At 38.5% G+C, this 19,463-nt stretch overlaps 1 protein-coding gene across 6 annotated transcripts in view; it reads right to left on the reverse strand.

Moving 5' to 3' along the window:
* Nucleotides 1–19,463, reverse strand: part of ORC3 (origin recognition complex subunit 3) — a 72,923-nt gene that overhangs the window by 11,546 nt on the left and 41,914 nt on the right. For all 6 annotated transcript variants that reach the window (XM_023205257.2, XM_023205256.2, XM_023205259.2 and 3 more), the window contains 2 exons: nt 18,477–18,556; nt 2,790–2,923 (listed from right to left, as the gene is read on the reverse strand). In XM_023205257.2, coding sequence (XP_023061025.1) covers nt 2,790–2,923; nt 18,477–18,556 — 214 coding nt within the window. The remainder of the gene's footprint in view (nt 1–2,789; nt 2,924–18,476; nt 18,557–19,463) is intronic.

The raw sequence follows: 19,463 nt of genomic DNA on the forward strand, positions 1-19,463 counted from the left end.
TATAATCCCAGCATTTTGGGAGACCACAGTGGGAGGATCACCTGAGATAAGGAGTTCGAGACCAGGCTGAGAAACATAGTGAGACACTGTCTCTATTTAAAAAAAAAAAAAAATTAATTAGGCTGATGAGGGGGCTCATGCCTGTAATCGCAACACTTTGGGAGGCTGAGGCAGGCAGATTGCTTTAACCCAGCAGTTTGAGACCAGCCTGAGCAACATGGCAAAACCTCATCCCTACAAAAATACAAAAAAGTTAGCCAAGTATGGTGGGACGTACCTATAGTCCCAGCTACTTGAGAGGCTGAAATGGGAGGATCGTTCCTGGGAGGTAGAGGCTGCAGTGAGCTCATCATGCTACTGCATTCCAGCCTGGACAGAGGGAGACTCTGTCTCCAAAAAAAGAAAAAAAAAAAGTCAGCTGGGTGTTGTGGCCCTTTTCTGTAGTCCTAGCTACTCAGGAGGTGGAGGCAGGAGGATTACTTGAGCCCAGGAGTTCTGAGGTAACAGTGAGCTAGGACTGCACCACTGCACTTAAGCCTGGAAAACACAGCAAGATCCTGTCTCAAAATAATCTGATATGACACTCTGCCCTACTTAACTCTTCCCAACTATAATTTTAAAACCAAACTGTAATATGTAATAAATGTTAAAGAACAGAGATAGCATATTTTCTACTCATCCAATGTGGGGAGTTTTAATTTCAGTTTATTATTAATAATGAGTCACTTCTGAAAATTAGGAAATAACAGACATTTCTTCAAGATAGTGGTTTTGCTTTAATTTGTAAAATTCTTTATTCTTTAGTCTACTAATCATCTTAATCTCCAACCTTCCCATTTCAAAAGCTGCATTCCTTTATTCAGTTCTAGCATATCGCAGAATTTTTTAATTAGAGCTCATATAATATGAGCTCTAATTAAAATTTTGCCTAGATTACCTCTAGTTAATGGTATCCAGCAAAAAAAGAAGAAAAAATTTTATGTGCCGTTTATTTTTACAGAAACTCCAGAAGTCCAATTTTGTAAAAGATTGAAATTTACACCTTATTTACCTTCTATTTTTCTAAGCCTTTTACTCTATTTATGTACTTAAGGGTGGCTCCTTGCTGATCCAATGATCACTACTAAGGCATATTTAAATTGTGAATCAGCAATAGAAAAACAATGAACTAATGGTTAAGAGAGATGGGTTCAGCCGGGCGCGGTGGCTCAAGCCTGTAATCCCAGCATTTTGGGAGGCCGAGATGGGCAGATCACGAGGTCAGGAGATCGAGACCATCCTGGCTAACACGGTGAAACCCCGTCTCTACTAAAAAAAATACAAAAAATTAGCCGGGCGTGGTGGCGGGCGCCTGTAGTTCCAGCTACTCCAGAGGCTGAGCCAGGAGAATGGCGTGAACCTGGGAGGCGGAGCTTGCAGTGAGCCGAGATCGCGCTACTGCACTCCAGCCTGGGCGACAGAGCAAGACTCCTCAAAAAAAAAAAAAAAAGAGAGATGGGCTCTGGTCTGAGTGCTACCACTAACTGTGTGATCTCAAACAAGCTACTGTCTTTTCCTACACTTTAGTTTCTGGTTATAGCTGAACTCAATGATGTTAATGATACCAACATCCAGCCCTTAAAAGTTTTTGTGTTCTGAAAAGTAGTTCAGCTCATGCTGCAGTGGCAAGAGCAATACCCACACATAACCTGAAAGAAAACCCCTTAGTGCCTGTTGATGACTTCCGCACTCTGGCTGCTCAGGCCACTCTAGTCAGGCAAACATTCTCTTTCATCTTCCATGACTGAGCACTCATCAGGTGCCTCACATTGCAGGTATGGAGAGACATGAGAAGACTTTTGCAAAAGCAGTTTCCTAAAGCCAAAAGATTTTTAAGACAAAGAAGTACTTGCCAAACATAAAAAAGGATTAAAACAGACATTTTACGTAAGATATTTTCAACATGTCATGTCCAATTCTATGTGATTATATATAAAAAAACTACCTTTCCCCCCAAAACTCCATTAAAAAATTGCCCTAAATTTGGGAAAACTAAAAGGTACACACCAATATTTTTTGTTGTTGTTATTGTTCTACTAAAAGAATACCATACTTTGGTGCTAGAAACAGCAAGAAGAGAGCCCATGAAAAGCTAGCATTTAGGGAACAGAACATGGCTACCTATATACAATCAGATACCCTAAGCATTCAGGATATATAAATGATCATGTGGAGGTCAAGCAAAAGAGAGAAACTGTAACTCTCCAACAGTGAAGAGTGCCAGGCTGCTTCAGTTAATTTAGGACTGAAAGATTCTAGCTTTTGTAAATCCGATTAAAGTAAGCCTCATGCAGATTTTGGTAATCAACATACCAATGAGCCTCAATGCTGTGAAAGCAGTTCATAGCTATTAATTTTTCAAGCTTACAAATGATTTATGCAGTGCTTTTGAAATCTATAAAGAACTTGATGAAATGCTTAAGAAAAAACCTCTAAAAAGAGTTCTTAATTATGAAAATTTTTTCTTTTTGTTGAGTTTTTAAAGACAAATCCTCCAAACTGTCGAACTGGAGAAAGAATTTCTTTTTCTGCCCATTTGATGCTCTTCATTGTTTAAACAAATCTAGAAGAGAAACATTTGGCTTACTTGTGATTGTTAAAATGTGATACTATGAGGCTTTGGCATACTGACTGATCATGAACTACTTTATCTCTTCATCTCTAGGCACATCAGAAGGGGGGGTTTTCCATTCCATTTTAGTTAAGTGACTGTCATGGCCAATAGAATTGGGAGAATAATACACTCTTACCATCGAGGCTCTGAAACTGGGCCAGGAACTCCTCTATTCTCTTAGCTGTGCTGCCAAGGTACTTTTCACAAGAAGACTTAAAAACCTTGAAACATTTCTCAAGTATGGTCATCAGTTCATCCTTTGCCAACATCCTAGAACAGAGTCAGTGACAGGAAATGTAATATAACTAGAAAATTAACACTTAAAAAACATTTTATTTAATATATATTAAATGTTTCTGCTCCGAAGATAAAAGAAATTCTTCTTTAGTAGCTATCAACATTTTTTGGAGAGATTTTCCTCCATATATGTGACATTCAGAAGAATTCTTAAAGGTTTCTCATGATAAAGAGTAGCTTAGAAAATTTACAAAGGACTGGATTAATAGTGTGGCTCTAACACTATGTAATATAGAACAAAGTTACTATACAGATTGTATAGTAACTGATCTTTGGTTCATTGTCTGTAAAATGGAAATCGTAACTTCCTTATTTCACAGGTTAGATGGAGACTTAAAAATTAAATGAAAAGAAGGACTGGAAGACTCTAGCACAGTGTTTATCACACAGTAGGCATTTAACGATAGTTTTCCTTTCTTTTGATGTAAACATACATATGAAATAAGAAATGTCTACAGAAGATATGACATGTGCTAAATATAAACTTGTTTGAAGGAACCAAAAATATAAGTACTACACTCACTTCTCTAATTATCACCATTTAAACTATGCTTTACATCTCCTATGGGCTTTATAAGTATCAGTCAGTAAACCCACTGAACTTTAAATGAAGTAGGCAATTCTAATTGTTACTTATAGCACAGGCAGAGTGGTTGAGTAGCTCATTCACAGCTATAGAAGAAATCTTTGTTAGAAATGGAGAGAAAACACAGATATTCTAAAGTTAGGACCTGGTTCTTGGAGCTTACAGGATTTCTCCACTAAGATCACACTCAGTAATGGCATCAAAAGGAATCAGACCAATATTAGGAATTTTTAAGCAGTGGCATTACACAAATACTCAAATTATTCTCAGCATTAAAACTATGATGATTAAAAGTTCTAATATTAACCATGAAGTAACAGACAAATCCAGAATGTGGGCATTTTGTAATACAACTAATTATGTTTGACATCTTTCATAATAAAAAAATGAGGAGAAATACTAATATTGCTAAGTTGGGAGAAAGAGAAAGCTAAATAGACTATGGTTACTGAGAAATTGAACTGGTTACTTGAACTAAAATTTAAACCCCAACAACAACAAAAAGTAGACAATCACTAAATATGGAAATTATTCGGGGTAGACCAAATAGTAAATTTCCCCAGAGTTTTTTTTAAAGTATTAAAACTTATATTCCTCTTTCTACAATAATTATCTAAGATATAATCTTTATGTGTAAAAGGCAGCTAACTGGTCAAGGAAAAATAAGCCAAGACATTTCATACTTGATTACATTTGAGATTTAAAATTTGTGGCCTTCTATTGCCCAGATAAAGTTATGACAAGAAACTTAACTCAAAGTCACATACACTTGAACAATGTGTTAAACCTGACCTTTAGGCCTATTCAAGTAGACAAGATTAGCATTTCTGGTGTCCAAGGAATCACCCACACTGACTTGCTTAGAGGGAAAAGACGGGTGAGGTATGGCTGGCAGAAGATCTAACCCAAGTTAGCAGCACATGAAGGATTAGCTTCCCAGGATAGGGGCAGCAACAGCTCCTGTCCACTTGGAGCTCCAAATTGAGTATCAAGGAAGGCCAAACCTAGACTATTCTCCAGGAGACCAATAAAGAGGGCATTATTTCATATAACTTTGGAAGCAAACTTCATTAGTCATAATACTTAATGTGGCATTTGATTGGAGAAGGTACTCAGATTTAAACTGCCAGGGATTCAAATAGTTATTAGTTCTCCTATTATTATTATTATTTTTTAAACGGAATTTCACTCTTGTTGCCCAGGCTAGAGTGTAATGGTGTGATCTCGGCTCACTGCAACCTCCGCCTCCCAGGTTCAAGCAATTCTGCTGCCTCAGCCTCCCGAGTAGCTATGATTACAGGCATGCGCCACCACACCCAGCTAATTTTGTATTTTTCGTAGAGGCAGGGTTTCACCATGTTGGTCAGGCTAGTCTCAAACTCCTGACCTCAGGTGATCCGCCCACCTCGGCCTCCCAAAGTGCTGGGATTACAGGCATGAGCCACTGTGCCCGGCCTAGTCCTCTTATTCTTAGCCAAAGATTATGTTTTGCTTCCAGAGCAGAAAGATCTTACACTTTCCCAAGTATTCTCTGGATTAATGTAAAATGACAAGACTTGAGGTAAGGCTGATTAGAAATAATAACTTAACCAACCCCAATGAAGTCATTAAAATTTTTTTTTTCCAGTAAAATTATACACACAGAGAATCAATGCTGCCTGCTATCATCACTATCATTCAGCATCATTCTGGAGTCTAGATGCTACAATAAATTAAGAAAAAGAAATGGTATAAATGTTAGGAAGGAGGATGAAATTTATCATTTCATATGATGTGACTGTAAAGTTAGAAAATCTGAGAACTGTAAATAAAATAGAGAGTGTAAAAGAGCTGGGTATGGTGGCTCATGCTTGTAATCCCAGCACTTTGGGAGGCTGATGGGAAGATCACTTGAGCCCAGATATTCGAGACCCGCCTGGGCAACAAAGTGAGACCCTCATTTCTACAAAAAATAGAAAAAATTAGCTCAGCATGGTGGCACACGCTTGTAGTCCCAGTTACTCAGGAGGCTGAAGTAGGAAGACTGCTTGATCCTAGGAGATGAAGGCTGCAGTGAGTCGTGATCATGCCATTGCACTCCAGCATAGGTAACAGAGACCCTGTCTCAAAAAAAAAAAAAAAAAAAAAGAGTGTGTAAAAAAGTGAGTGAATAAAAGATACTTATATATGCATGCATATATACATAATCAATACCTTATATTAAACTACATAATGAAAAAAAAAGCCCATGTTCAAAATGGAAACAAAAGCTACAGAATACACAGCAATACACATTATAATACACGTGTATGACCTATAATAAAAGAAAGCCCTGAATAAATGAACAGACATTTTAACACTCACTATTGTAAAGATACAAATTTTTCCAAATTAATCTATATTCTCAACAGTTTGAAACAAAATTCCACAGGGTAAATTTTATTTCTATGTCTATTTTTTTTTGAGATGGAGTTTCGCTCTTACTGCCCGAGTGCAATGGTACGATCTTGGCTCACCGCAACCTCCGCCTCCTGGGTTCAGGTGATTCTCCTGTCTCAGCCTCCCAAGTAGCTGGAATTACAGACGTGCACCACCATGCCTGGCTAATTTTGTATTTTTAGTAGAGAGAGGGTTTCTCCATGCTGGTCAGGCTGGTCTTGAACTCCTAACCTCAGGTGATCTGCCTGCCTCGGCCTCCCAAAGTGCTGGGATTACAGGCGTGAACCATGGCCCTTGGCCGTAAATTTTAAAACCTAATAAAATTATTCTAAAATGTATCTGGAATAATTGTTCTAAAAAACAGCAACAATCTGTGTAAACTTGAGTGTGTATGGTGGGGCTGTAAATATATTAAAGTGTTAAGCCACGGTTATTAAAATTGATGGTACTTGGGAATAGACAGGTCAACAGAAGAGAATGAGTTCATAAAGAGATCTAGGTGTACATTGGGTGTTTGTTATGTCACAGGGATAGCATTTCAAATCAGTGGGGGAAAAGATATTGGGTATTAGAATTAACTGTTTTAAAAAAACAGACCACTATCTCACATTATACACAAAAATGCATTTCAGATAGAATAAAAATGTAAGTATGGTATGGGAGCAGGGAAAAAGAACTAGCTCATCAACCATAAAATACTGGAAGAAAACTAAGAAAGACATTTAAGCCTGATAATATCCAGCAGCAGCAAGAGTGTAGGAAATACACATTGGTACATGGTTGGTGTGAGTGTACACTGTACAACAATGTTTATATTTTAGACTCAATATGTTTACATCTACCTTTGTCTTGTGGAAATAGTTATACAAATATACAGACTTACTACTGCTCATGATTATTGTTTGTAATAGTGAAGAATTAGAAACAATCTAAATATATATCAAAAAAGGGTCTGATTAAATAAAAAGCACTTTAAAAACATATTATATAGTGATGATAAACAATGAGGTAGGGCAATATGTAATACTAATGATGACAGCTAACATTTATACCCACATTTGTGTATCAAGTGTCATTTGATACAATATGATGTAAATACTATTATTATTCCCATGTTAGAGATGAGAAAACAAAGGCACAGAGAACTTAAGTAAACTTGTCCAGAATCCAATAGCTGGTAATTGGCAAAGCTGGGATTTGAACCTAGGCAGTCTAGCTTGACATCCATGCTCTTACTGAGCATGCTATATTGCATCTCAAAACATGGCATCCATGGTAGATTAGGCACAAACCAAAATAACCACAACAAAAACAAAACAAACACACAAAAAACAAAAAATGCCAAGTGTAGAACACCATATATAGTACTATTTAATATACATTTGTGTGTGGAAAAAAATCTGAAGTGCAAATAGCTAACAGTGGATGACTGGTTTTCGAACTTATATAATACAAGGAGTAATATCAGAAAAAGACTTATTTTATCACTTAGATTATTAGAATGACTATAGCAAGCACCTTTTTTTTGGTTTTGTTTTGTTTTGTTTTTGAGGCGGAGTCTTGCTCTGTTGCCAGGCTGGAGTGCAGTGGCGCAGTCTCTGCTCACTACAACCTCTGCCTCCTGGGTTCAGGTAGTTCTCATCCTTTAGTCTCCTGAGTAGCTGGGACTACAGGTGCACACCACCATGCCTGGCTAATTTTTTCTATTTTTAGTAGAGAGGGGGTTTCACCATATTAGCCAGGCTGGTCTTGAACTCCTGGCCTCAAGTGATCCGCCTGCCTCGGCCTCCCAAAGTGCTGAGATTACAGGCATGAGCCACTGCGGCGGGCCAAGCACTTTGGATAAACCAAACCTAACTGAAGATCACTTGAAAATAACTACAAAATATTTAGCTTATTCCAAAAAAGTGTGTTTATATATAGCACCTCAAATAAAAAATTAAGGATTGAGTGTAGCTATCAGACAAGCATTTTTCAAACTGGGTTTCAACTCCTTTTTCAGTCATGAACCAATCATTCAAGAAATATTTATTGAATGCACACTACATACGGCACTGGTCTGGGCATTTAAGGTATACTTTATCGAATCAAAAACCACTGTCCTCATGGAACTTACATTCTAGTGGGAGAGCTGGGAGAGAAGCACAGACACTAAACACTATCTATATCATATATATGATATATGTGTTAAAAATTGATAAATGTTATGGAAAAATATTGAACAGAATAAGCGGAGAGTCACGGGAGGGGGAAGATTTCAATTTTTAAATGGTTAGGGCCTCATTGAAAAGATGACATTTGATCAAATATGTAAAGGAGGAAAGGAAGTTAGCCATACAAATATCCAGAAGAGCTTTTCCTGGCAGACAGAACAATGGGTGCAAAGTTCCATAGTGGGCATGTCTGGAATATTCAAGACAACAAGGAGGCCAAGATGTCTGACATGGAGAGAGAAAATGAGCAGTAATCAGAGAGAGGCCATGGTGGGGGGAGTGGAGGGGGTCATGTAGTGTCACTGTATACGGCTTTTACTCTGAGTGAAATGCAGAGTTAATGGAGGGTTTTGAGCAAAGGAGTAACATTATCTGAAATATTTTAAAAGGACTACTCTGACTGTTACTTTGAGAAGAACCTGTAGGGGAGCAGAAAAACCAGAAAGGAGGCTACTGCAATAATCCAGGTGAGCGATGACAATGACTTGGACTATGGTGGTACAAGTGAAGGAAGGTAGCAAGAAGAGGTCTGATTCTGGATAAATTACGAAGGCAGAGCCCAGGCTTTTGGCTTGAACAATCAGAATGATAAAGAGACAGTAGGAAAATGACAGATTTCAGGGGAAGATCAGGAGTTCAGTTTGGGGTATGTTAACTTTGAAGTGTGTACTGGATATCTAAGTGGAGGTATTAAAGAGGACATAAATGGACATAACAGCCTGGCACTCAGGAGAGAGGTGTAGGATTATGACTAAGCCCTGGGGCACTGTAATGTTAAGATGTCAGAGAGAAGAGAAAGCACTAAAGGAGAATGTGAAGGAGCATGCACTGAGGTAGGAGAAAAACAAAGAAAGTCCTAGAAGTCCATTAAGAAAGGAGTGATGAACTGTTGTCAAATGCTGATAACAGGTTAATGCTAGATTTAGGAACATGGAGGTCACTGGTGACTCTGATCAAACTAGTTGTGATCGGGAGCACAAACCTAATTGTAATCAGTTAAAGAGAGAATGGGAGAAGAATTGGAGACAGTGAGACAATGCTTTCCAATTTTGGTGCATTCCAACTAACATTTTGTTTTAAAATAAAGAGAATAAAATTGTAAAGAAAATAGCAGAGAGAAATTTAAAAAAAAATGTCTAAGATAGGTCACATTAATGCCACAAAAGAGTGATTTATCTTTATCCAACTTGATTAAGAAATAATTATTTCACAACTGGCTGGGCGCAGTGGCTCACGCCTGTAATCCCAGGACTGCAGGAGGCCGAAGCAGGTGGATCATGAGGTCAGGAGATTGAGACCATCCTGGCTAACACAGTGAAACCCTGTCTCTACTAAAAATACAAAAAATTAGCCGGGTGTGGTGGCGGGCACCTGTAGTCCCAGCTACTCAGGAGGCTGAGGCAGGAGAATGGCATGAACCCGGGAGGTGGAGCATGCAGTGAGCCAAGATCACGCCACTGCGCTCCAGCCTGGGTGACAAAGCGAGACTCCACCCAAAAAAAAAAAAAAAAAAAGACTTATTTCACTATCAGGTAAATGGTCCAAAAAATGCCTGTGATATCTAATGTATTAAAAGCTTTATAGGTAATCTGTCACAGGTGTTGAGAAAAACAATAAAGGCTTTATAGGTTGTCATTTAAAAAAAAAATTTTCTTAAGACAGAAAGATAATCATTAAGCAATCATTAAAAGCAATCATCCTGCAGGGCAATGGAGAGTTCTGCTTCATCACGCAGAAAGTCAATAATTTCTGGTTAAGTACTAATTATATAAATGTCTGATTATAAGAACAGGCTACAGGAAAAAACTGGCCAATCCATGGCTAATGAAAACATCTTTTGCCTGATGAGTTTTCAAATTCTAAACAGACATTACCATTACTAGCCAGTTTTGAAAAATACTCAGAATTCAAACTTACAAATGTAAATATATCAATGAAGACTGGAAGTTAAGAAAACAAAACAAAACAAAAAAGATGGAAAAATAATAAAAAGCACATAAAAAAATTAAAAAGCATGTAGAAATAAGAAACTGTCTCATTTGAGGACTAACACAACAAAGCAATTATGTAGGATCATAACAATGAAACAGAAACCAAAAGTATGTGTATCTCCTCCTAAGCCTTCATATTTCATATTAGGTGGCACTTCCTAGAGAAGCTGTCCAACCCCACAAATGGAGGTTAACTGTCCAGTCTACCGGTTCCTCAGCACCCTTGTCCTGACCCATCACAGCTCTTACTACTTTTTATTGTAGCTCTCTACTGTTTACATCAATCATTTGACCAAAATTCTGTATAGGTATGGACCAGGGTTATCTTTGTTATCTGATCAGTGGTTTCAAAAAAAAAAGCATTTAAAAAAACCTTTTTTTTTTTTTTAAATGGATGAGCAAGGCAATAACCATGCAATAATTATTAATTTCCTAACCTAATGCCTTAGTGAAGAACACTTTTTCTAAAGGGAACAGTTCTCAAACTGGCTCATCCTGGGAAGCACCTAGAAGTCATGGTGCCCTTTGTGGGATGCCATGCTTTTTTGTGGAATATATCAAAAAGAATAAATTTAATTCAACACATGGTTAAAAGCAACTCTAGTAAGTTCAAATACACACATACTTTACCGATGCAATTTTTTTTTTTTTTGGATGGAGTCTCACTTAGTCACCCAGCCTAGAGTGCAGTGGCACAATCTCGGCTCACTGCAACCTCCACCTTCCAGGTTCAAGCGATTCTCCCATCTCAGCCTCCTGAGTAGCTGGAATTATAGGCACGCGCCACCATGCCAGGTTAATTTTTGTATTTTTAGTAGAGACGGGGTTCCACCATGTTAGCCAGGTTGGCTAACTCCTGCAACCTCCACCTCCTGGGTTCAAGCAATTCTCCTACTTCAGCCACCCTCATAGCTGGGACTACAAGGTGTGTGCCACCATGCCCGGCTAATTTTTGTATTTTTAGTAGAGACAGGGTTTCACTATGTTGGCCAGGCTGGTCTCCTGAACTCAGGTGATCCTCCTGCCTCGGCCTCCCAAAGTGCTGGGATTACAGGTGTGAGCCACCATGCCTGGCCTATTGATGTAATTTTTAAAAGTACAGTCAGCCATCCATATCTGTGGGTCCCACATTGGTGGATTCAACCAACCTTGGATTGAAAATATTTTGGGGGGTAGGAGGAGAGATTGTATAGAACATGTACAGACTTTTTTCTTGCCATTATTTTTTAAACAATATAGTGTAACAACTATTTACGTAGCATTTATATTGTATTAGGTATTATAAGTAATGCAGAGATGATTTAAAATATATGGGAGGATGTGCATAGGTTATATGCAAACACTATATACCATTTCATATATGGAACTTATGGTGTCCTCTTAAAACCAATCCCCTACAGATAGTGATGGATGACTGTATAACCCTGAGTTCACAAGAAAGAAAGAAAAAAGCAGTCAAAGTTTGACGAGTTATTTCTGAGTTTTTAAAATTAATATTTCTTAGTTATCTGTTCATTTTGCTAGCAGAAAAGTGGCAGTAGGCACTAAATGTTTAATAAAGAAAAACAAAATACAAATTCAGATCTTTTTTTCTGTTTACTGTGATAAAAACCATTAGCTCACTATTAGTAGAACACCTCAGTCCAGTTTTGGAGCCAATTTGAGATCAACTGCCTACAGCCATTCAGCTTCTCCACAAATAAAGACTTTTCCTTTGATAGCGTCATTTTTTCCTCAAAAGTTCCCCCCCGGCTTTTTTTTTTTTTTTTTTTTTTTACCTCCCCCTTTATTTTCTAGAAGTATTTCTCAAAGTATAGTCCCTGGGCCATCGGTCTGAATGTGCCAGAGTGCTTGTTAAATGCAAATTCCTGCTGAACCACCATACCAGTGTTCCCAACAGAAGCTCTGGGGAAAGAGCTGAAATGATTAATATCTCAGCTAATTCTTTGACCTCCTGATCCGCCTGCCTCCCAAAGTGCTGGGATTACAGGCATGAGCCACCTCGCTTGGCCATATCTCAGCTAATTCTTATGCACATTGAAGCCTGGAAACCATTACACAAAAAACAGTGACTCTCAATATCTTTTGTTTTAAAGAAAACTTTAACATTCTGCCCCAAGCCTGATTTCATCATCTGTAAGCCTACAGATAATTGTGAAGGCCCTGATGTGATGAAAATTCAGGATTGGTAATTCCTTTTCTAAAACAAAGAAATTATATTATATTAATTTATTTTATTTATTTATTTTTCATTTTTGTTATTAATTTTTTGAGACGGAGTCTCGCTCTGTTGTCCAGGCTGGAGTGCAGTGGCGCGATCTCGGTTCACTGCAACCTCTGCCTCCCGGGTTCAATTGATTCTCCTGCCTCAGTCTGGGATTGAGTAGCTGGGATTACAGGCATGCACCACCATACGCTAAATTTTGTATTTTTAGTAGAGACGGGGTTTCACCATGTTGGCCAGGCTGGTCTCGAACTCCTGACCTCAGGTGAGCCACCCACCTCGGCCTCCCAAAGTGCTCGGATTACAGGCGTGAGCCATCATGCTTGGCCTATTTATTATTTTTTTTTGAGACAGGGCCTCACTCTGTTGTCCAAGCTGGACTGCAGTGGTGCAATCACAGCTCACTGCAGCCTCAATCTCCTGGGCTGAAGTGATCTTCCTGCCTCAGCCTCCAAGTAGCTTGGACTATAGGCATGCACTACCATGCTCATATAATTTTTGTATTTTTTTGTAGAGATGGGTTTTCTCCATGTTGCCCAGGCCCAGTCTTTTAACTCCTGGGCTCAAGCGATCTGCCTGCCTTGACCTCCCAAGTGCTGTAATTCATAGGTGTGAGCCACTGTGCCCTGCCAGAAATTGTATTTTAATGATGCAGTCTCATAAAGCTCTTGGATGGATAAATCTACATCATCCTAAGTTAGATTATTAGGAAGCATATCATAGATTGTGGAGCTGTGTCATTTTTCCTAAGTAGATCTTTAAATATTACCTAAAGTTGATCTGCAAAGTCAGGAAATAATGCATTACTTAGAGTCCAAATTTCTAGTCTCTTTGAACTAAGCTGAAGTGATCAAATGTTAGTATCATTATTCAGGTCATTTTTTTTTTTAACTCAATGAAAGCTCAGCTGACCTGCTAATATATTACTGTTTAAGTCAAAAGCCTTACTCAGAAATTAGAATAATTCCTTTAGCCTAAGATAAATTCCTCCAGCTATCAATCACCATCGATTTGTAAGTCTGTTTCTTTGCAAGTTCATAAGGTTATACTTAGGATAAGCAGACTAGACACTGTGGCTCCTTTCATTTATATCTGTGTCCTGTGCCAATATGACTAGTGTCAGGATGGGGGAGGGGGGTCTGAGTCCACAGAAGCTTGCTCTGCTCGTTTAAAATTTTGGATACACTCTGAACATGGACTACTGGCCACAAAACCATAAATTTCTTTTTATTACCACCTCTAAGTAACTGGAATAGGGTTGAAAGAGTTTCAGCTCTGTCAACTGTACAAAAGTCAATGTTTCTGGCCTTGGTTTCCTTATTTGAAAGAAAATGGAATAACTGTAGATGAGTAATTCTCAATTGATGAGGTAGGGGACATAAATTCCCCTAAGACGTGGGGCACACTTTTCATTATCCCCAATTCAATAATCTACTGCTGTAGTACTCTTCAGCACTGGCTGATCCAACATACTCCTTTAAGTTAAGGCTCTGACTTTTTTTTTTTTTTTTTGAGATGGAGTCTCGTTTGGTTGCCCAAGCTGGAGTGCAATGGCAAGGTCTCAGCTCACTGCAACCTCTGCCTCCTAACTTTAAGCGATTCTCCTGCCTTAGCCTCCCGAGTAGCTAGGATTACAGGTGCCTGCTACCACGCCTGGCTAATTTTTTGTATTTTTAGTAGAGACAGGGTTTCACCATGTTGGTCAGGCTGGTCTTGAACTCCTGATCTCCTGATCTCGTGATCTGCCCCACCTTGGCCTCCCAAAGCACTGGGATTACAGGCGTGAGCCACTGTGCCCAGCTGGCTCTGATTTACAATAACCCTTAAAACCTTATTTATGCAAGGTTGTGTGAATTTTAAAAATATGAAAAATTACTGGCCTAGTGTTTGATTTCTAGATGGGTATTTAGAAATTCTCTCCAATAGAGGGGTACAATTTTCCTCTTACAGTCTTTCACATCTGATAATGAAAAACAGTTGTACTTACCTAGTTCACTGCTGGGTTAGCATCATTTGTTACTACCTTCTGTTCCCAAATGGCTTTTTAATGGAAACATATCCTTATATAATGACACAGGGTTGAGTGAAAAACTAACCCACTCGTATCCCATACAGGGATGTGGTCTTCATACTCCAAGAGTTGACCGAGCAAGGAAAGGCAGAACACACGTAGAACCACTGCGCTCATGTCCAATTATGGCATATATTATAAATGCGTACTTGCATGCTCCCCACACACATCGATGTCTGTTGCATACATTTAAAAAATAACTGTGATATAAAATTATGTTGGTCTTTTTCCATTAATAAATATGTGACATAAACATTCTCCCACATTATTACAAAGTCACTGTAAATATTTTTTAAATGGTCACCAGATATTTCATCAAGTAGATGACATATTGTTTGTTTTATTTTCCAGGTTTCAACAGTTTTATTGGGAGGTTTTGTTTTCTGTGAAATACACTAGAGGTTGAGGAAGGGGACACATTCCCTTTACAAGATAAGGGTCTCCCACCACTAAAGAAAAGGCATGAGCCGTGACATACTGGGGTTTGAATCCACCTCCTTCTGCTTTGCTCACATTTCTTTATTATTCTCTTTCTTTTATATGTATATTTTTGAGACGAAATCTCACTGTCACCCAGGCTCCAGTGAAGTGATGTGATCTCAGCTCAAGGCAACCTTTGCCTCCCAGGCTCAAGTGATCCTCCCACTTCAGCCTCCGAGGACAGGACCCCAGATGTGCACCACCATGCCAGGCTAATTTTGTTTTTGTATTTTTGGCAGAGGAGGGGTTTCACCATGTTACCCAGGCTGGTCTCAAACTCCTGAGCTCAAGTGATCCGCCCACCTCGGCCTCCCAAAGTGCTGGGATTACAGTTGTAAGCCACTGTGCCTGGCCTCTTCTTTCTCAACAGTATCACAGAACACAAACATAAAGGCAAGAAATAAAAACAGCAAGATCAACCTCCAACAGGGCCACACCCAAGCCTTGTCCCACTCCCCAGGCTAGGTCAGGCCTGGGAGGGACTGGGGCAGCTACTCTGCAGTCCCCAGGCTGCAGGCTCAGAAGGGGTGGAACTAAATTAATAAATTAGAATAAATTGGGGGGAGGAATGCAACTCTGTGCTGGGAGAGCCCCTTCTCTCTAACACGCAAGAGAGTTGTTGGGGGAAGGTAGGAAGCCACTATAGTGGGGGTAAGAGCAGGGCAGAAGTCACCTTTTCTTCCATGTTCTTCCCAAACAAAGCAGAAGAATTAGAGGTAAAGGGATGTCTACAGCCATACTACTCTGAATGGGCTAGATATCATCTGATCTATGATTATTTAAACGTGTCAGCTTCCACATACAGATTGAGTATCCCTATGTGAAATGCTTGGGAACAGAAGTGTTCTGCATTTTGGATTTTTTCAGATTTTGGAATATTTGCTATATGTGCATAATGAGATTATCTTGAGAATTGGATGCATGTGTAAACACAAAATTCATTTATGTTTCAAATACACCTTGTGCACATAGCTTGAAAGAAATTTCATACAATAATTTAAATAATTTTGTGCATGAAACAAGGTACACTGAATCATCAGAAAGCAAAGGTGTCACTATCTTGGCCAACTAGATGGACAATCAGTCTGTAGTTGTTTGGTATCCCCATCATTATTGACTCTTGAATTCATATGCAAACATTTTCTTACACTTATTCACATATAAGCACTTAACACTTAAAAAACAGGACACACCATTGGTACAGTGAAAAAATACTGTGTTCAGTGTAACTAAGTAATACCTGTATCAGTGTTAAACAACAGCAACAAATGATGGCAAGCTGAATAAACTGTGTGGTGTGCCTCTGTTTTGCTGCAACCCATTTCATGAGGTCAGGTGTGGAATTTTCCACTTGTGGTATCACAAGTGCTCATAAAGTTTTGAAATTTGAAGTGTTTCAAATTTTAGAGGACTTTGAATTTCAGATTTTCAGATTAGAGACGCTCAATCTGTAAAAAGGATTTTTTCTTGAAAAATCATTTAAGCTGATTCTTACAAAAAATTTCAAATAGGAAATTTAATTAGATTATGTTTCTAATAGTACCTTAGCAGTTATTCTTTCCAAAGCGTCATTCAGGGATCATTTTAGTCTTTTCTGTAATGAGTTAAATAAAGTTTCAAGACAGGTGATGAGAATGGTCTTGTTAAGTTTAGGTGATGCCTACTGAGTATGCCTTAACTAAAAAGTGTCCCTGACTTCTGTTCTACATCAAATCTGTACAAAGGAGAAAAGGCTGATTCCAGCCCAGAGGTTCCCTGATTCCTTTCCTCTTTTGTAGGACCCAGACCCCTGCCTGTCCTTGCTGTAGGTATTATATTTGACGTGTAGTGCTTTTTACATTGCTTTGCTTTTGACTGCCCATGTTTCTGACCTCAGCTTAGCAAAATGAAATCTCACTTTCTATTTTTTGCTTCTGCTGTACTCAGATCTCCAAATCCGTATTTTAGATCTTGGCAAAGAATAGCAGAAGGTATAACAGCTTTGAAGTCAGACCTGGAGTAGAATCCTGGTTCCCTCAGCAGCTAGGTGGTCTCAGGCAAGTCACTTAATGCCTGTGTGTGTTTCAGATTCTTCAGGGGTAAAGTGTGACTAATAATATCTACCATAAAGGTATATTAAGAGTTTTAGATTGGAAAATGTACTGAGAGTGCCTAACAAAGTGCCTTGCACACAGCAAGCCTTCAATAAGTGATGGTTACTGCTGTCACCATTACTACTGCCACTCAGGTTTCCTTACCCTACTTTGGAACTGGCATTCTTGGTTCTTGACTGTACCCTAAGACAACTGGTGTTGGGAGGTTCAGAACAAAAATAACAAGTTCCTCCTTGACAAAAGAATCTATGAATTTGGGAACATCTCACTGGAGAAGGAAGACAATTACTGATCACAAAGCTTAAAAGAGAAAACCCTGGAAGATTCAACTGGGTGTATAAGATAGGTATATTTACTTGAATAGAAAGCAAAATAAGTCTCAGAAATATTCTAGTTGACGTAAGCTTATAAATACATAGAAATCTTATTGGGATTTTTTAGTTTCCTTATGGGTTAAAAAAATAAGAAAAAATAAATCTTATTGGGATTTTAAAAAATGAAATAAAACACAGCTTTTCAGTGGTAATCTAGTTTCCATGGGGAGGTATTTTTCCAGATAGCACGAAATTCATTTTCTATCTTAAGCTGCACCTGCTAGATCACTAATATTTGTATTATGAAGTCTCTGGATTTAAAATGCTTTCAGTGTGAATTTTCCTCCTACTGTGCCCATCTGTTCTTTTCTTGTGGGCCCAGAGGAAAGCAAGACTTAATAAATATTCAGTTTTCAGACTTCTTTAAAATATTTTTATATAAGCATTTACAACCTCTAAGGAAAATTATAAAACTGGCGAAACTTAGCTCACATTTGATTTCCCCTTATCACTAACCAAGTGTCATTATTTTTATGGAAGACTAAAAAGTAACTATACATATAAGAAGTGAAATCAAGTAATATAAATAATAACTTTAACACTAAAATATCTTATTTACTTATATATTATTAGATAAATAATTTATGAATTAGCCAATGTTAAGGTGGGGGAAGGCACCAAGGCCACTGCCTACTCCTTGCTGCTCCTAATCAAGGTCAGCTGTGACCACTGGGTACCTATCACCCAGTGATGCTCTTCCTCCATCAACCAGATTGGGGACATGGTGACCTCACTTTTCATGACTTGCTTTCCCTGCCATGATGTCAAGTTGGCTGGATTCAAATGATCCATAGCTAAGTTCTCATAGGGTAGTGTCAGTATTTGACTAAACAATCATGGATTTTCCTTTAAAAACCACAAGCTCAAATGCAAGGTTAAACCAGCAAAGAAATGGATGGTTGCTATATTAAAAACATCATAAGCTACATGGATAAATTCAAGATATATGCAATTATTCTTAGACACAACATGGCTATCTATGAAACTTTTTGGCAGGCAGGGTTCTAGAGGAAGGTGTTACTTACTGGCAGGCTTATAGCAGACAAAAACAGAAAAGCAAGAAAAAACAAAACTACCTCAGCAGCTGCAAGACTGATGCATACTCCTCTGAATCCCATATGTTCTTTTCTAAACATGTGCAGTACAACTCTCTGATCTGTAAGTGAACAACACATTTGTGAGGAACCAAAAGTGTATACACACTACTAGTCTGGCAAAATCATTTCTGGTCAACACAAAAAAATTAATGTTATTAAAAGTCATTTTATTTAGATAATAATAGACTTGGCATATATCTCATGCATCAGGCTTTATAAGAATGCAATTTAAATAAAAGTAAAATGAGACTATACTGAGATTGGCTAATATCACTGGTCATTTTAAAAGAAGAAACCGATAAAGGAAAAATGAGAAAAAAAAGGCTCATTTAAGGCTCAATGGCAAAAATCACCTCATGAACAAGTCATTCGTTTTTTTTTTTTTTAAGACAGAGTCTACTCTGTCATCCAGGCTGGAGTGCAGTGATCTCAGCTCAATGCAACCTCCACCTCCCAGGTTGAAGCCATCCTCCTGCCTCAGCCTCCCTCACAGCTGGGACTACAGGCATGTGCCACCACACGGGGCTAATTTTTGTATTTTTAGTAGAGACAGGGTTTTACCATGTTGGCCAGGATGGTCTTGAACTGCTGACCTCAGGTGATCCACCTGCCTTGGCTTCCCAAAGTGCTGAGATTACAGGCATGAGTCACTACACCCAGCCAACAAGTCATTCTTACATACTGGTATTTGTTCTCCAAAGCTTTGAGCTAAGGTGATCTAGGAATATAGAATTCTTCCGCTAAAATCTACTCTACAGATGGTTGATAGGTTTATGGTATGACATAAAGGCCAGCTGAGCATAATTTTTCAAGGAGCAGAAGTACTGCTTCTCTTTTTATTCTGGGTATAGTGCAAGGTTAACTATCAAGCATTCTCAAACAAATTCCCTCTTCCATTAAGGAAAGAGAAACAGCTCTCTCAGTACAGGTGACAAGCAAGTGTTAAAGAAGGAAAGTTCAAATGCC

The sequence above is a fragment of the Piliocolobus tephrosceles genome, chromosome 5 (assembly GCF_002776525.5).
Source record: "Piliocolobus tephrosceles isolate RC106 chromosome 5, ASM277652v3, whole genome shotgun sequence".
Taxonomy (NCBI): Eukaryota; Metazoa; Chordata; class Mammalia; order Primates; family Cercopithecidae; genus Piliocolobus; species Piliocolobus tephrosceles.